Source organism: Nicotiana sylvestris, chromosome 7 (genome assembly GCF_000393655.2).
Source record: "Nicotiana sylvestris chromosome 7, ASM39365v2, whole genome shotgun sequence".
In the NCBI taxonomy this organism is placed as follows: domain Eukaryota; kingdom Viridiplantae; phylum Streptophyta; class Magnoliopsida; order Solanales; family Solanaceae; genus Nicotiana; species Nicotiana sylvestris.
The window spans coordinates 124,290,145-124,308,060 of NC_091063.1; the positions used below are offsets into that span (position 1 = coordinate 124,290,145).

The 17,916-nt window shown below is 33.4% G+C and overlaps 2 protein-coding genes across 2 annotated transcripts; one reads left to right on the forward strand and one right to left on the reverse strand.

Annotated features, from left to right (window-relative positions):
- The first annotated feature begins 3,352 nt into the window (after window positions 1–3,352).
- LOC104214725 (expansin-A10-like) lies at window positions 3,353–5,595 on the forward strand. Its single transcript, XM_009764436.2, has 3 exons — window positions 3,353–3,573; window positions 3,962–4,280; window positions 5,035–5,595. Exons 1-3 carry the CDS (start codon window positions 3,405–3,407, stop codon window positions 5,336–5,338), a joined length of 792 nt encoding a protein of 263 aa, XP_009762738.1. The 5' UTR covers window positions 3,353–3,404; the 3' UTR covers window positions 5,339–5,595.
- An 859-nt stretch (window positions 5,596–6,454) lies between these two features.
- LOC104214724 (MACPF domain-containing protein CAD1-like) lies at window positions 6,455–12,546 on the reverse strand. The gene is made up of 7 exons (XM_009764435.2): window positions 11,695–12,546; window positions 9,375–9,613; window positions 9,058–9,253; window positions 8,838–8,921; window positions 7,694–7,877; window positions 7,448–7,611; window positions 6,455–7,263 (listed from the first exon to the last, which is right to left on the reverse strand). The coding sequence occupies exons 1-7, from the start codon at window positions 11,950–11,952 to the stop codon at window positions 6,640–6,642; spliced, it is 1,749 nt and encodes a 582-aa protein (XP_009762737.1). The 5' UTR covers window positions 11,953–12,546; the 3' UTR covers window positions 6,455–6,639.
- Between the last annotated feature and the right edge of the window lie 5,370 nt (window positions 12,547–17,916).

A 17,916-nucleotide genomic window follows, 5' to 3' on the forward strand; every position in this document is an offset into this window, starting at 1 on the left:
TGGCGCTTAAAGAGGCGGTGGAAATGGGTGATTAGAGAAAGAGATGAAGATGGGAAAGATGTAAAGAAAGGGTAAAGTTCTTTACTCGGAGGAATCGCCTCATATTTATAGAAGGGCAACGACGGTTCGACGGTGCTAGTGGCCGACCAATACTGGCGTGCATTCAATATTATGGGAAAGTGGACCGACGGGACGTTTCGGTCACTTCGAACACCTGCATCATAGAGATGATGTCATCACTAAAGGCTTCGAGGAAGCGAGGATCAAAAACATTTCTTATCATCTTACTCTAATAAATGCAGGGACTATCTATATGCGGTCAAATCGTATACCTCCGACTTATATGCTCGAGGGCTCGTCCTGAGTTCGAGTTCGGGAAAAATCAAGTTCGAGCTCGAGGAACCAGACCCGAGTTCGAAGGCGAAGCACGATGCATACCGAGGACGAGTGTGTTGGACCCTGAAATAGTACCGTTATGGATTTATACCAGAACGAGTTAGATTCCTGCCACGTCCCCAAAGTCATGGCGCAAATCCTGGAATATGATTGTACTATTCTGTACTAGGCGGTTAGACAACTGTATTAAGAATATTCCTTATTGTAAATCGAAATATTCCTTATTTAGGGTTCCCCTATTAAATAAAAGGGACCCCAATCATTGTAATACCACAAAATCACTGAGAAAAGAATATACTCTCTACCTCTTCGCCTACTGTTCATCAACATTGTCCTTTAGCTCCATTGTTCTTACTTTATTTTTATTGCTTAATTGTTCTTACTGCCCTAAGCCACCTCGAGGTCATTAAGCTCGAGGTCACTGCTGCCAAGTAATATTGGTTTGATTCACTTTTATCTTTCATTTCTACTTCATATTTCTTGATTATTAATTGGTATTGAACTAAATCATATATCTTTAAAACTACTAATCAAATTTAATTGTTACTCGTATTATATATATGCATATATATATATTTGGTGTTGGCTTGCCTGGCAGTGGTGTCCGGCGCCATCACGACCTTTAACGAATTTTGGGTCGTGACAGTTTACAAGTTTTTTTTTTTGTTAAAAAAGTTATAGGTTTAGTATTGCTTATTTTCTTTTTCTTTTTTAGACCTCCTTTTCTTAGTATAATTAATTTAATTTGATTATACAAAATGAGCTACAGTAATTTATTCTTTTTCTAGTCTGTTGAAAATAATTCACATAGTATTTCTTATTAACTAAAGCAATAACATAATTTACATTTTACTCTTAAAAAATTATTATTTTCTATCGATTTGATAATCTTGTTTGAGTCTTCTAAATGAACTTGTGAATAATTTTTCAAAAAAAAAAAAGATACTTAAGTTTTCGAGGATTGTATGCGATGCTGAAATTGAAAAAGAAGCATGATAACTTATAAATTCAAAGTGATTGAATTATAAAGTTGAAATAAATTTTTAGTTGAATATATTGACCGATGATTGAGAACTTCTTTAAAGATCCATCATTTTAGGGAATATTAACTTTTATTTTATAACTCAAATATAATATTTTAATATATTATTCATATAATATTTTTAAAAAAAAATTCTTATTTGATAGTATACACGCGCAAAGCTCGTATCATAAGACTGGTATATATATAAAATTAACCTCAACTAATTTGAAACTCATGCTTAATTATATTTGTGTCGCTGTACCGTTTGGCTGGCAACACAAGCTCCTAAAAGTTAGTAGCTGATTTCTTGACTGTTGACTTTGACTATAGAGCGATGACACTAAAAAAAAGACATGAAACCCGGGTAAAAGACAGGTCAGCAGTGACATGTCATCAAGACTTCCAGATATGGTTGGCTAACTAATCAGATCTCCTCCAACATGTGACAAATCGGCCGTCCAAGAAATAGCCACTTTTTTGCCTCCATTTCTGTGATTTGTTTTAAGCATCTCACCTCCTTTAGAGGGAATCTGTGTTTGACTTCTATACATTTTAAATGTTTTCTACGCGTTTTGGATTCTAATTGAAATATAATGCATCTTGAAAATTAAAGATGTTACAAACTAATACTTATAAACTTTTTTTTTCATTAGAAACACCATCTTGTGGGAGGTTGAACCTTTATCAGTATATTAGTGAAAAAAATGAAACTAAATACACATAGAAGATCAGCAATAGAGTAATTTACCTCTTCATATATAGTATTGTTGTATAACTATTGCCAAACTATATAGAAGATTCCCTTTCTTGCTATATATAGTAGCAATCTCTTACCTCTTGGTAAATACTTTGAAATGAGGACATTCTTTCTCTTATACTATGATAGCGTACAATAATTTACTCAAGCAAATAAGTTTAGGAGTTTAAATTATATACAAAGACAGTATAAAGAATTTTTTATACTATCATGCAGTCAATTAGAGAGATCTAAAAGTAACTTTTCATAAAAATAGAATTTATAATCTTGAAATTATGATGAGTTACATGTTACAACAGTTAAAAATGTTCATAATGTAAATTTTCGTATATTATTGATGTACACAAACCACGTGAACTCTAAGGTTAAAAAAACTAGTGTAGCTAAACTTAAACGAAGGGTAATTATATTCCTAATGATGGTCGAAACGTACAAATTTTTGTAGCAACTTGACGATAATAAAGGCTGTAGTAATGAAAAGATTTAAAAGAAAAAAAAAAGCCTAAGAATTTTATTTTTAGCTTCATGAGTTTATATTTTCTTTAGTGACATTCTTGTTTGTCATCAAAGAAGAATAAGGACAATTTCGCAAGTCGTAGCACGTGCGGGTCCTCTTGGCTTATCTTGTGGAAGACAGAGTTGGTATAACTTTAAGACCTGTTGAGCAATGAGGCAAATTAAGTATAATGAAAACATTGTCATGAAGAAATTAAAAAGAGGTGATCGGTCGTCTCTATTAAATGATTAAAAATGGAATTTATATACAAATAGCCGATTGGATTCACTATGTACATTATACACTAATTTATATACAATTATATATGTGTGTGTGTTCGTCGGTCGATTTTAGTTTAAGTGGTTAGTTGGCAGCTGTTTAGGTAATTCTTTAAAAATTAAAAGAAAACATAAATGTATGCTATACAATTTGTGAATTAAACTCAATCACTTGGTTAGGTTCTTGGCCGGTTCAAACGTGATAACCGTTCACTTTTATATATCCTTCATATAATTAATATCATAATAACCTAAAAATATTTTCTTTCAAAACTTTTTGATGGGGGACCAACACAAAACGGGGAGGGGTCCTGTAGAGTAGGGACCATATTGTATACTTAAAAATCTCATACTCTACATCTCTATAAATAGCCATGCATTAGCCTCACATCTTCAGCAAAGTCTCAACTCCCAACCATAAAACAGTACTCAATACAATCAATAAGTAACAAAATGGCTATTAATGACCAAAAGCAATATCATCATTTTCCATTTCTTTTCCTCCTTTTTCTTGCAATATGTTTGCAACACTCTTGTGGATACTCTCACAATGGAGGGCATAGTGGTTGGAACAACGCCCATGCAACATTCTATGGTGGTGCTGATGCTTCCGGTACAATGGGTATGTATTTACGCTAATTCTTAAAATATTGGCGTAAGAGTAGAGAAGCCGAAATTCAGAATCTAGAGTACGTCATTAGGTCATTGCCTTCTAATAGAGTATATGATATTATTATAAGTGTACATTACGAATTCTTTGAAGGGGAGTCTTGGATTAACAGTAAAAGTTGTCGATGTATGACTAGGAGGTCATGGATTCAAGCCAAAGAAATAATAGTCTCTTATAAGAACTTTTGAACCTCGTGCAGAGCGGAAGCATAGTGCACCATGGTTGCCTCTTCTTTTATATAAACATACGTATACATAGTTCGAGCCATATGACCCATTATGGTGTTACTTTTACGTCATGTACTCAAGATTTAATCTTGTTTGGAACATAATTTTTTCAGGTGGAGCATGTGGATATGGCAACTTGTATAGCCAAGGTTATGGTACAAACACTGCAGCCTTGAGTACTGCACTCTTTAACAGTGGGTTGAGTTGTGGTTCTTGCTATGAACTCAAGTGCAATGTAAATGCAGAGCATCGATGGTGTCTAGCTGGTATTATCACTGTCACAGCCACCAATTTCTGCCCGCCAAATTATGCACCGGCTAATAATAATGGTGGCTGGTGCAATCCCCCTCTTCAACACTTTGATTTGGCTGAGCCTGCTTTCTTGAAAATTGCTCTATATAGAGCTGGCATTGTCCCTGTCCTTTATAGAAGGTACTCTTTCCGTCCCAATTTATGTACTAATGTTCGATTGCGCACAGAATTTAAGTATGAAATTTACGTGGTGATTTCTTTAATTAATGTTTATACACTTAAAAGAATTTTCTCCTAGTTATATATATATATATATATATATATATATATATATATATATATATATATATATATATAATACGATTTTTCAAAGAAGGGAATTCGGTTGAAACTCGTTGGTAAAAGTGGCTCCATTGCTGCGGTGACATGGCAATTAAGTGTTATATCTCAGCACCAAAAAATTGATATTCCGATTTTTTGTGTCTTTTAAGTAATTCACACATCATTCATTTAATTTAATATGAAAAAAATATCTTTTTGACTTTACTGTTATAGTGATTAGAGCTTTGTGACTATACATGAAGTTTACCCCCTAAAACATATATAACCTTCATAATTTGACTATGATTATACAGAATTTCATACATACTACCTTCCTCCTCTTTCATCTTTGACTTGGAACACTTTGTGAAACTCACATAAAGACAATGATATATTCTAGATCTGGGTTTTAAGTTTTATAAGTTCAATTTTTAAGATTTTTAATATTGAATTTATTGTAATTTTATAATTAATATAGTATTTGTTGCAATTGTAGTAAATTTTTACCTATAAATTTATACTTCAAAAATATTGGGTTCAAGATGAATCCGGTACTGCAATGCTACATTCGCCCATGTCTAAAGGAGATTGTTTTATGGTATATGTATGGCAGGGTGTCTTGCAGGAAGAAAGGAGGAATGAGGTTCACCATTAATGGCCATTCCTACTTTAATCTTGTATTGATAACCAACGTTGGAGGTGCTGGAGACATCCGATCAGTGGCCATAAAAGGATCAAGAACAGGATGGCAAGACATGTCAAGAAATTGGGGTCAAAATTGGCAGAGTCACTCTTACTTTAATGGCCAAAGCCTTTCTTTCAAAGTCACAGCAAGTAATGGCAAGACAATTACTAGCTACAACGTCGCTCCTGCCAATTGGCAATTTGGTCAAACTTTTGAAGGAGGTCAATTCTAAAATAAGTTACATGTTTTGATACTCAGCCAGTGCTTTTAAGGAGGTCTTTATTTTTCAAACAATATATGTACGTACGAAGTTATTTTCGTCAAAAAGAAAGTGGAAAGGTCGGAATTAAGTGTCTATGCCCTGTTGATTAGTGTCGCAAATTTATAATGCTAGGTCTAACGACAGCACCTGGCAAGAATTACAACAAATGAATGTAGAAACATGTTTATGTTATATATTTTAATTGATGTGAATATATTATTACTTTAGTTCTGGTATCCGAAAATATGAAATGATTTTAGAAACAATTTGTAGTGTCTCAAAGTAAATATCAATTTAGGAGACCTACATGTTTCTCCTTGCAGAAGCAGATCCATTACTGCCACGGCCTGTCGGTAAAACCTACCACAAAGCGAAAATAGCCTAAATATCTTCTAGAAAATGCAGAGAAATCTATTCTTAAACCTGTCGTCATCGCCTAATGAAAAAGCGTACATTTTCTCACTCGTAATATTGTATTTATATCATATAAGTGGAAATTTTAGGAGAAGGACGAACTAACAGATTAACGGGCTAGTTAGCACCCCTTATGATTAGACCCCGACCAAATAGCACTTTTCCAACACCAATCAAATATGCGTTTTGGAGTTTTGAGATTACCCGATTTTAACATTTATTAGTTTTACCTTTTGGTTAGTTCCCGAGTCGCAGTATTACTTTAAGAAAGATCATAGTAGGGTGTAAAATAGCTATGCTGTCCAAAATCTGGTCCTACTCAGCATTTTCTAGTTTCTTATCCTCCACTTATAACAGTACTCAAATATGCAGAAAACATTAAACAATCTCTTCTTTAAACGCGGCTTCAGAAATTGAAAAGGAAAAAATTCAAGTAATGTCTTTTTCCGAACAAGGGAAAAATCTTAAGTGATACCAACTAGAGACTAGAAAAGTCATTAAACATAGGGGATGTTTGGCGATGACTTCATTTGCAAATACTGAAATTGTTATTTGCAAGTTGAAAGTTTGACCTTCTGCATTTGCAAATATTGAACTTCAATATTTGAAATACTAGTGAAATATTAGTGACATTTTCTACAGAGAGAATAATCTCAAACCAAGAGAAGATAATTGTGCAGCAAAATTTGAGAAATTTACACATCCAAAACAACCAAGTATACATTCTTTTCCAAAGGGAAATTTACCATCAAACAAAGATAGTACACAAGAAACAACCAAAACACCAATATACACCAAAAACACCACCATCTCTCCCTTTCTAGAACCAAATGCTGCATGTTTCAAAACTCTATTAACTAATAATTAAGCAAAGAATACTTTAATCTCAAAACAATTTTGCCTTTCTCAACACCAAGCTTTCCGCCTGTGACAATCCAATGACCTGGAGGATCTTGAGGTCCCTTGCTCATTTCTGTCATGTCAACAAACTTTGCCAACTTATTGCCTATAAAATTCTCCCCTGTAATTGAACTTTCATCGTTATTCCCATTATCGGCCTGTTTCCTTAACTTATCATTTGGTGTATGGTCCCATAATGATCTCCTAATAGTGCAGCCCGGTAACCTTGAATACAACAGCCTCATATACAAAACGTTTCTCGACCCAAAATTCCAGACCCCAAGCTGAGCTCCCGTAACTATGTACACACCAGACAGATCGCCTATGAAAGTTTCAGGGCTCTCAATGGGTGCAGTACTCACATGTGAGAAGTTCTTCCATTTCACTGGCTCAAACCATCTACTATCTTGTTCTTCTGGACCTTGCCACTTTGGAGCGCCAATTGCGACATGACTCTCCCAGTATGGTTGTAGGATCCTAGGAAGAGAAGCGAAATGTTGAAGATGGATGACTAGTCGATTCCCCTTGGACCCTTCAAGATATAGCCGCATGCCAGTCACGGGTTTACGTCCCACTGACACCTGTAGTGGATAAAGACCAAGAGCAGAGGTCAGGCCATTAAATTATTCACTATTACTAAACAAAAAGACGACGCCTGATATATCTCAAAACGAGACTGCCAGACAATTGGTGAGAAACTTCATGGAATAAACAAGTAATGACCAGATAACCTTCTTAAATTTAGAAACAAAGACAGTAGCATACTTGTTCTTGGCTAACATAGAGCTTTTGCCCCATCATGCTGAACTGAAGAGACGGACATACAGGTTCCTTTCGTTGTTGGTTAGGAAGTCTGTCATGTACAGGGGCCCATACTCTTGGGACCTGAAACTCCAGGAAATATCTAAGCTCCTCAATTTGAGGTTTATCTGCAAAAATTTATTCACAAGAATCACTTATCACCAACAAATTACTTATATATTTATGTCTTAAATTGATATAGTATCTTACATTCAAGATAAAGACTTATGGCCCGTGCCAAATGATCCTTCCCTTTGACCCCTTCAAGGAGAAGAGTGATTGGGTAAAACGACATCTCAATGACATCTGGCGAAGATCTAACAGTCTTTTCCCATTGAGTATGGCTTTGTTCAAGATCATCCCCTCCCCTTCTTCTGAAAATGACTGTAACATCCTGCATGAGATACATTCAAAACCTCAAGCTCATTTCAATATTCAAAAAAGTTAGGGAAGTTTACACTCAAGATACACAGCCTGTTGTCGTCCAAAACAAAAGGAAAAAAAAATCATCAACAGATTAATAAAAACATGCTAGTAATGCTAAAAAAAATGCTAGTAATAGCATCGACCTCCAAAGCAAATTGACACCAATACGATCTAAAATTGACAGTCAGAGACACACACAGAGAGAACTCCCCCATTCTCCATCTCTTGCTTCAATGGTCTAGCTGGTGCAGAGTACTAATTTGAAGGAAAATTCTTGTCAAGTCAATTCTAGGGGAAAAAAATTGGGAAAGCAGTTCATTCAATAGCTTCCTGGCGACTACATAGAGCTATGGCAGTATATCAGATTTTAACATGTCAAAGCAGCAGACAAATTTTTAACCAAATTTCATGCTTCATTTTTAAAAGAACAATGATAAAATTCAAAGGGAGTAGTGTACATTTCCGTAATACTACCTCTATCCCATTTGATATGAATTTTCTGATGAGAAGTTGGTCAATTCATTAAAAAGGCTTTCAGTTTTTAAAACTTGTGGAAATTACACAAATAGTATTATGTGTTGAGCTATGTCAAAAACTTTGAAAGGTCTCAAAATTTGAAGTGTGTAACACAGTTGGGTTGGTGGGAATATCGAATAGCCTTTGCAGCACTATGAACATTAAAAGAACCATTACAAGGCAAAACAATTAGTAAGAGGATAAAGGGATTATTTAGCCCTTTACATTTAATAAAGTATTAGTCCTCTAACATATATCGGCTAACATGCACCCTCTTGTATTGGAACAGATCACACACCATGAATTTTGCCTCTGTGTGTCATCATAAGGTAATCCCAGTGAAGCTTTCGAGATTTAGAAAGTTATAAAAGAAACCAACAAAAAAGAAGGAAAAGGGAGGAAGGTCACACACCTCTTTTCCATTTCCGGGAATATATGGTGCACTACTGGGTTGGGGATATACCCCCTGATTATTGAAGAGCGATGGATCATTAGCCTGTTAAATTGAACAAAAGGAAAAGTCAAAAGACAAGCATTACAGTATATCTCAAAGGATGAAACGGACTATAAATAAAACAGCAATAAAGAAAGGTTTTTAGAGATTGAAAACAAAGAAATAAATTGGAACTAGCCTTATCCTTGTATCTCAATAAACCTGAACTTGTAAGGCTTTCTGCGCTGGAGAACCTCTGATTTCCAACATCTTGAACGTAGTTTTTTACTTCCACAGTGGACAGAGGTGATGATATGTGCTGTTTAACATAAATTACATCTTTTCCACCGATAGTTACAGATGTGATTACATGCGTCCCAAAATTTTCAATGAAGCTGTAAGACACAGGAGTAACACTTGCATTAGATTATGATAGAAGCTCTAGAAAAAGGTATCTTATATCTCAACAATAGACAAAATTCACTTGCACAAAAAAATAATTAAGATAATTCCTACCTTGCCAATGCTGGTGGATCCCATGACGTAGGGACAGCTCTTTTAACATTTTCCTGTAAGACCAGTGGGGAGGTCATGAGTTGAAGCTTAGAAAGCGGCATGAAAAATCCATCCATACAAAGTGTCTTTGTAGTGGCAGAATCTACATGCTTTGAACCAGTGTAACTGAACACAACATTGAAGCTACCAAGAGGAGCATGGTCTGAAAGATTAGCCCGTTTATTAAAATACTCCACCATCTGCAATCAACAGTAATAAAACACATTAGAGGGGTAAAAGTTTAGCAAACATGCATTCACCACAAGTATCAGTATCTAAATCAACAACATATGGAAGCCATCACACTTATGACTTAACTAAGTTTCAATCAGAAAGTTTGAAGGTACCACGTAAAGGTCAATGGAATACAGAAATGAGGCTTAGAAAATTATAATTCACACAAAAAAAAAAAATATCCAAGAATTATGACTGTGATACAGAGATGAGGGGAGATCCATTTCTGGACATAGATTTCACATGAAGAGAGCCAGCGACATTGATGGAAAAGTCAAGCACCAATATGTGTATGTATGTGTTCTGTTTGTGTTAGTCAATGACTTCTCTGCGAATGTAGCTTACTCTTAAAAATCACGTTTTGGATCACGAGAATACATCATAGAAGTACCATCATAGCATGTTCTCCTTCAATGAAAATAAACAGATAAAGGTGATGTTCACATACTTCAGCATAGTAGCCTCAATATCCTTAATGATCATGGGGTAGCATGATGAGGCGTAATTATTCAGTCCCTTACAAATTGTTTATTTGGAACTTGACCACTATATTAGCCTTTGCAGCATTCCCGTTTAACTAAACAAATTAGTCTGAGACAGAAATCTCCAAAGATAAGGTCATAGAAAGCTTCTAATATTTAATTTTTCTAACTGTTTATACTTGGTGATGGTATTGATATGCAAATCATTGCATTGGTTTTCATGTAAGATAATTTTCACACATTTTACTTCATTGGATTGTTTTTTATTGATTTAGGGAAAGGCACATCCTAATCAGTAGATATAGGCCAGGCGTATTCTTGTGGCAAAAATTTGGTACCAACGCTATCCTCACCCTTAAGTACTTGAACTAAATATGAGATAGTCCCCTGTATAACGAATCTTGTAGACAATCAACCTTTAACTCCATTTTGTAAACCGCCACGTTGTTAGTTGCCCGATAGTACAAAAAGTTGATTTAGACCAAAGATGGTCATGTCTAGTTTAAACTATAGTCAACCACATCTGCAAACATAATCAAAGCAAGCGAAATAGCCACACTTGGTTCATTGCCACATTGTTGGTCGCCCTATGTACAACAAGTTGACTTTAGACCAAAGACCGTCATGTGTAGTTTAGACTAAAATGAAAATATCTGCAACATATAATCATAGCCAGTGAAACAGCCAGACTTGATATTTCATTCATCACAAGCACCTCATGGACTTGCAAGTTTGCTGTCCTCTGGTAACCATACCCCAATCCCCCTCCCCCCCCCCCAAATAACTGACCTTCTAACCGACACAATGTACATACCCCAACTGATATACTATGTAAACCTTTGTTTTATTATTGCTGGTTTAACTACCATGTGAAGAGATAACATCCTCATAAAGCAGATAGGCTTTGATCTCTTTTTTTTACGGCACCACATAAAAGAGTCTGATTAAGAACATATCTTCCTTGGTTCATCTCAAACACGGGGCCTAGACAAGTGACTGCTTTCCCCTAAGATGTCTATTACATACAATAAAGACAGAACCACATGCAGAACATGCATACTGAAATTGCTCATAGACACCCTTAACTGGCAATTGACCTAAACAAGTGGCTTCTTTCCCCTGAAATGTTTACGACACACAATAAAGATAGTAGCACATGTAAAACATGCATACAGAAAATATGCATAAGTACCATTAACTGACAACAGGTTCCTAGATTAGATAAATTTCCTTCCTCTAGAAAGCAAAAGGATAAAAGTTATAATCTTTATACAACAGAAATCAATTTCAACCAGACAACCATTCAATGTCGCATCAACCTAAGCACAGCTTGCAATAACGAGGCTACTTTTTCGAAACAATTAAATGGACGCAGTCCATCATAGTTCAACATTTCCAACTTCAAACACGAGTTTACAATCTTGGAGCACTTGTTTTTAAGCAAATAAATTATTTGGTTCATTTCAAATTTCAATTCGAAATCTAGAGGTAGCAAGAGTGCTTCACACAATTGACAAAAGAGTAAAACTAGTGCCATAGAGGAAACTTAACAACATTGTACATACCTCATTATAAGAGCAAACACTAGTGCCATCGCGACCGCCGGGCCCTTGAAAGTTCTTAATATCCTTTGAGACATTTGGGAGAACGACATCATCATATAACCAAAGATCCCTGGTATGTTCTTCATTAATCTCTACAACCCTAGAACCAGCCACTCCCTTACAATAGAGCAACCTGGTATCATAGTTCACATCAAAGCCCCTACCAAGTGCCTGCACTGCATTTATAGCAGTATGAAAAGCTGCTGCTTTATCCTCCATCACATCCCCCCTCCCCTCTTCCTTCAAATCCAAACTCACCAAACCCCAGGGTAACTCCAAAAATCAAAGTAACAACAACTAAAAAACTGAGAAGCTCAAAATCCAAGAAAAACTCAAAAAACGCAATTCAACAAATTCTTCAAACAATCAATCCACAACCCAAAAACCTTTCTGGCAGAAAAATATCAATTGTGTTGAAATTAGCACACAACATAGATAAAGTTTCAATCTTTTCGAGATTAAACAGCCGCCCCCTTTACCACAAAGCTGTAATCTTTACAACCCATATCTCAAAAAGAAAAATCTCAAGAATGAGTCAAGTCAAGTATATAGAGCTTCTTCTTAGATTGACTAAAAAGAAATTACCAAGAAAAGATTTTTACCCAAAAATAGTGAAAAAGTCCAGCTTTACTGCATGCCCCCTATCTTGATCTTGAATCTTACATAAAGATTTCAGACTTCTGATGCTCTAATACGTCTATGTCTATATATATAAAAAACATAAATATATAGTGTGTGTCTGTATATGTTTACATGTATATATATATCTAACAACTCCCTATGTTTCTTTACTTTACTGTATATAGTACTTTGTGTCTTTGTTGTCTATGTTTTCCAGTATCTAAATCTAAAACATTTATGTCCAAAAAATAGGCATTGACTCTTCAGACTTTTTGTTACTGTTTTGTACTTGGGGAAATGCTCATGGGTTGTATATTTACTTACATCTGACCCGTTGAGTTATCTACTGTACAAAATGTTGATGTGATCGTACGGTTAAGAAATAGAAAGAGGGTGTACACGTGAGTGGACTTTGACTTATGATATTCACATGGAGTGGGTCATCATAATATTTGAGGAAATCAGTAAAAAGAAAAAGTAAAAGCAAAAGTCTTTTTTCCTTTGTCTTACTCATCAATAAGGTTTACCCATCTTTAATTATTCTTTTATCTCTAAATTCAATTTTCACTTTTGTCTTTTTGAAACTTAGATAAAGAAGGAAAATTGCAATTAATTAACGGTCAACATAAAAATAATCTAATAATGATATAATTTATAGAGGATTATAAGAATAATTGTGTTTTGGCAGAGTCGTGGGAATATGTACATACAAAATATGAAATTTTCCGGTGTAAATTCAAATTAATCGAGCCCAAAGCGAATATCAAATATTTCAAGAGAAATCAAAGAAAAAAGATTAAGAATAATTGTCCCATTTGAATAGTATAATAATTTCTAATTTTACAGAGCAATTGTATCAATTTCTCCCTAGATTTATTTTTCAAGAAAAGTTAATTGGAAAAATATTTTGTAATTAGATTTAAGTTATATATCGTAAGTGTAAAGACTTTTTATAATATTATTGTAGGTTAATCTATTATAACGGGTTAATTATCGTTCTTATCAAGTTAACAATTAATATTATCGTAAAGGTTTACTTATAATTATCTTACAAATGACATAATTGTATAAATAATTTTAATTTATCAGTATGGAACCTAAATTCTTTGTAATTAAAACACTAAATTTCTCCACTATTGAAAATTGGGGTTTGGGGAGGAGGGGGAGGAGGGGGAGGAGCTGTTCAATTTTCCGGTTTGAAACATGAACTTGATTTTACTTTGAAAAGTAGTAAAGTACTTAAAGACCCGTTTGTCGATTAAAAAAAATCCATTTTTCGAATTTTTTTTCTTAATAAAATATGTTTGTCCATAATATCTTGCAAGTTTTTGAAAAAGTTTCGAAAATGAGTTTTTAAAAATCCAAAACAGCAATTTCACTCCAAATATTACTTTTTTCAAAAAAAAAATCATTCATAAAAATACAATATTTTTTCAAATGAAATGCATGTCCAAACATATTTTCAAATATCATTTTTCAACTTAACTTCAAATATTACTTTTTTCAAAATTTATAATTTTTATGTCCAAACACCTGCTTATTATAGTTGACCAAAATGAACAAATTCGAATTTCCGGTCCTAAAAAGTGGATAATTGTATTTAATTTTGTTTTATGAATAGTTATTAGAGTTGACCAAATAATGTCAAAAGTAATAAGTTGGAGATGGAGTTTTAGGATTTTATTTACTCCCCCCATCCCATTTTAATTGTCGTTTTAGCTCTTACCATGTCTATTATATATATATATATATATATATATAATTTACTAAGCTACCCTTTTTATTTTTATTTTTTTGAGAATTGAGCAGTATTAAAAAGAACTATTACTCCTTTAATATTAAGAGTATAGTTGGAAATAACTAACAAATTTAGTCTTGAAATTTTAAAGTGACAGTTATTTTGTGGATGAATTTTTTAAGCTAAAATGATAGTTAAAACGGACGAGGGGGAGTAACATTTATTAAGAGTTATAGTTTGTTTGGTCAAGCTGCAAAAATCAGTTTATTTTGAGATATGTTTTTTCTCAAAAGTACTTTTGGTGAGAAGCAGTTTGTGTTTGGCTAATTAATTTAAAAAACACTTCTGAGCAGTAATTGATGTTTGGTCAAACTTTTAATAACTGCTTATAAGCGTATTTTTCTCAAAAGTATTTTTAAAAAAAGTGCTTTTGGAGAGAAACTATTTTTTTCTGCTTCTCTAAAACTGCTTTTACTTCTCCTCAAAAATATTTTTTTTTTCTTCCAAAAACTTGACCAAACACTTCAACTTTAAAAAAAATATATTTTTTGATAAAAAAAAAAAGGTTCTTCTAGGCCTAAGATTCGAGAAGTTCGGTCAAACAGGCTATTAATCCTTGGACCTTTGCTCCCACTTGCATTCATAAGAAGTACTAAATGAATAGCTTATAAGCCATTTAAGAGGGGTTTATCATGCAGTCTCGTATATTAAATTCTCGCATAGACCAAGAAGAAAACAATTAGATCATTAAATCAACTACCACTGAATTCTGAATGAGTTAAGGTTAACTGTGTAATTATTTGACTATTTTTACGTTAATCATCAAGTTACGGCAATTCTTTTTGGAATTTTTACTTTCTATAACAAAAGTTAACACCTTATTTATTTTAAATAAATATCATTTTAAAAAATTATATTGTATAGATACCTTTAATATTTATAGCAAAATATCTAATTTTAGTTACCTCCTACCCCTAAGCCACTGAATACGCTATTCAGTTACACTATTTTCTTCCTCTCTCTACTTTGATACATGTCATTCTCTTCCTCATTCCCTGAAAACAGATGCTCAATCTCAAAATTTCTCTCACCCACATCACCTACCATTAGTCAAAAACCTCACGCTCTCTCCTCTCTCTCTAGAAAGCTTCTATGTATCATGTTGTATCAAATTCTTGTGTTGTAAAGTTTACAATGGACGATGCCTTATTGGATGGCTTGCAAGAAGACATATTTTGATTAGATTCGACAGATATGATGACTATGTTCTTACAGCGGCTAAATTTGTTAACTACATATCCTTGAATGGGAAAGAAAATCAGTTTAGGTTATTTCCAAGGACTATTGATTTAACCTTAAAGAAGAGACTTCAAGAGCCTTTGTTTGGATCTCGTTTCCGAATTTACCGCCTATGTTGTTCGCGAAGAAATCACTGTTGTCTATTGCCTCAGCAGCAGGTAAGCCCATTGCTATTGATAAGGCTACGCAAGAAAGGTCTAGACCTAGCACAACTAGGGTTAAGGTTGAACTTGATCTTCAAGGAAAGTTGCCGCAATATACGAGGAATAAATTTGTTGATGATAAAACTAGGAAGGTTATCGAGCATGTCCAGAAATTCAATTTGGGGCTGAGCAACTTGGTTTTCTGTTAATATATTTCAATGTATTTTCAATGTATCACGTTGTATTTTCATGTATTTCATTGTATTCATTGTCTAATTTTTCATTGTAATTCAATGTATCTCGTTGTATTCCATATATTTCATTGTATTCACTGTCTTTTTTTCATTGTATTTCAATGTATCCCGTTGTATTCTATGTATTTCATTGTATTCATTGTCTCGTTATATACTATGAATGTATTTATATGTTTTTCTAATTAATATAGTTTATGTATTCAGATGTATTATATAATTTCTCTGAAGATTGCTATATTTTTGGGGTATTTTTCAGTTGAGAATCTTTTTTATAACTGGAAATACAAAATTTGTGTGTTGTAATTGAGTTTGTTGAGTTATATTAGGAGTTGATTATGTTAATTGATTCACTTTCCGTTTAAAAACAGTATAATCCCCTGTTTCATGCCGTGAATACAGTCGAATACAATAATCCATCCAGCTGTAGTCCCATGTTTCACGCCATGAATACAGTCGAATACAAAAATTTGTCTAGCTGTAATCTCCTGTTTCACGCCTAAAAATGCTACTGTGTTCATGAATACAGTAGCTTAAATACATCAAATACATCTTATAACAACAGAAAACATATCTATAATCCGTAATATAGCAAATGGTATCTATAGATAGCTAATTACCACTAAAAGCTAGTGCTTTATGAAAATTTCTCATTCTTTTTCGCTTAGTTTGATACCATTTATATATTAATAATATTGTTAGAGTTAGATAAAAATGGAGTCAGTAAAAGGGGAAAAAGAACAAACAGTAGAGAAACATACCTAGCAACTATTATTTATTACAACATATACGTCCCAAGGTGGCGTATAATGAATATGTGACTTATTAATCATTATTTAAATGAGTGTAAAGTCATACTAAGACTATATATGATGTTTGGATATAAAATATAAAGTTTGGAAAAAATTGGATTTAAGTTGCGGAAAAACCGGCTAAGGATTTGCCATGTAACGAAGTTTTTTCAGCAAAATATTTCATGCGCTATATGAGGTCTTTGGGAGATATATTATATACCATATTGAAAGTCATGGAATGTAGTTTCCAACACTCTTAACCGTACATTCATACAGCATCCGGATAAAAAGATATGAGTGTCTAAAGAAGGGTCAATGTTAGGGTGTCAATCTAGCACCTCTTTGACTTTTCAAAAGTTGATATATATAGGTCTTAAGTCGTCTTTCTCTTCATTTTTCCATAGAACATGACCAGAGAACACCCATAAACCTATCCTTAAGCCCTCTACAAGGGTTTCAAAAAAGATTAACATCCCGGGTACGAAATCAAGAAGTGATAACATTAGAACGACCCTACGACGTAAGTATCATTATACCGCCTATCTTTTTATTTGTAGTTTGAGTTTTGGAAGGTACTTCATAGTTAGGAAATGCCTAATTGTTGTGTTTAAGCATTTTAAATGTCAAGGAATGTTGATAAATTTGTTTCCTAATAGTTAGAACTCATAGGACGGTGATTGGAAGCCGTAAGTTCGATTTATTCCACTTGTTGTTGATACCCAATTTTTCTCTATATATTTTCAATACGCCTAATACCTTCAAAATAGTATATATATGCATATATAAGCATGCCCAAGGTTTTTATTATTTTTTCCATAATTTTAAGATTTTAAATTAATTTATTTTCTCCCTTTTTATCCATAAAATCTCCAATAATTATTTCCAAAATTATTGTTTTGATAATTCATCTATTGGATTTCTATTTTTATGCCAAAATATGGCTAAAGAAATTTTTATATATTTTTATAATTACATTTAGTATTTTTAAAGTTAAATTGTACAAAATTGCAATATTAGCCCTTTTAAGATTTAATTATGTTTTATATGCATTGGATCCTGTATTTTTAAATTGCTAATTATGTATTATAAATCATTTTAGCATTTTTAAATTATTTTTCAGAAATTATCTACTATTTTTTATAAATTAAATAGGAAAAACTAACTATTTAAACTATAGCCAAATTGGCTTTCAATTATAGCCTAATCGGACCCCAATTCCCAGACCAATTTTACAATTAAAAAACCGGACCCAGACCCTACTAACCCATACCCAAAAACGGAACTCACCTATCCCATTTAATCTCGACCGTTGATCTCCTAGATTAACGGTCCATGTT

What these genes read in the sequence shown, in the direction of transcription:
- LOC104214725 (XM_009764436.2), top strand. Translation starts at nt 3,405, where the DNA reads ATGGCTATTAATGACCAAAAGCAATATCATCATTTTCCATTTCTTTTC. An exon ending in TGATGCTTCCGGTACAATGG is followed by an intron (nt 3,574 to 3,961) that starts GTATGTATTTAC and finishes TAATTTTTTCAG; the next exon opens with GTGGAGCATGTGGATATGGC. An exon ending in GTCCCTGTCCTTTATAGAAG is followed by an intron (nt 4,281 to 5,034) that starts GTACTCTTTCCG and finishes TATGTATGGCAG; the next exon opens with GGTGTCTTGCAGGAAGAAAG.
- LOC104214724 (XM_009764435.2), bottom strand. Translation starts at nt 11,952, where the DNA reads ATGGAGGATAAAGCAGCAGCTTTTCATACTGCTATAAATGCAGTGCAG. An exon ending in TATTGAGATACAAGGATAAG is followed by an intron (nt 8,922 to 9,057) that starts GCTAGTTCCAAT and finishes TCAATTTAACAG; the next exon opens with GCTAATGATCCATCGCTCTT. An exon ending in TCTATGTTAGCCAAGAACAA is followed by an intron (nt 7,264 to 7,447) that starts GTATGCTACTGT and finishes TATCCACTACAG; the next exon opens with GTGTCAGTGGGACGTAAACC.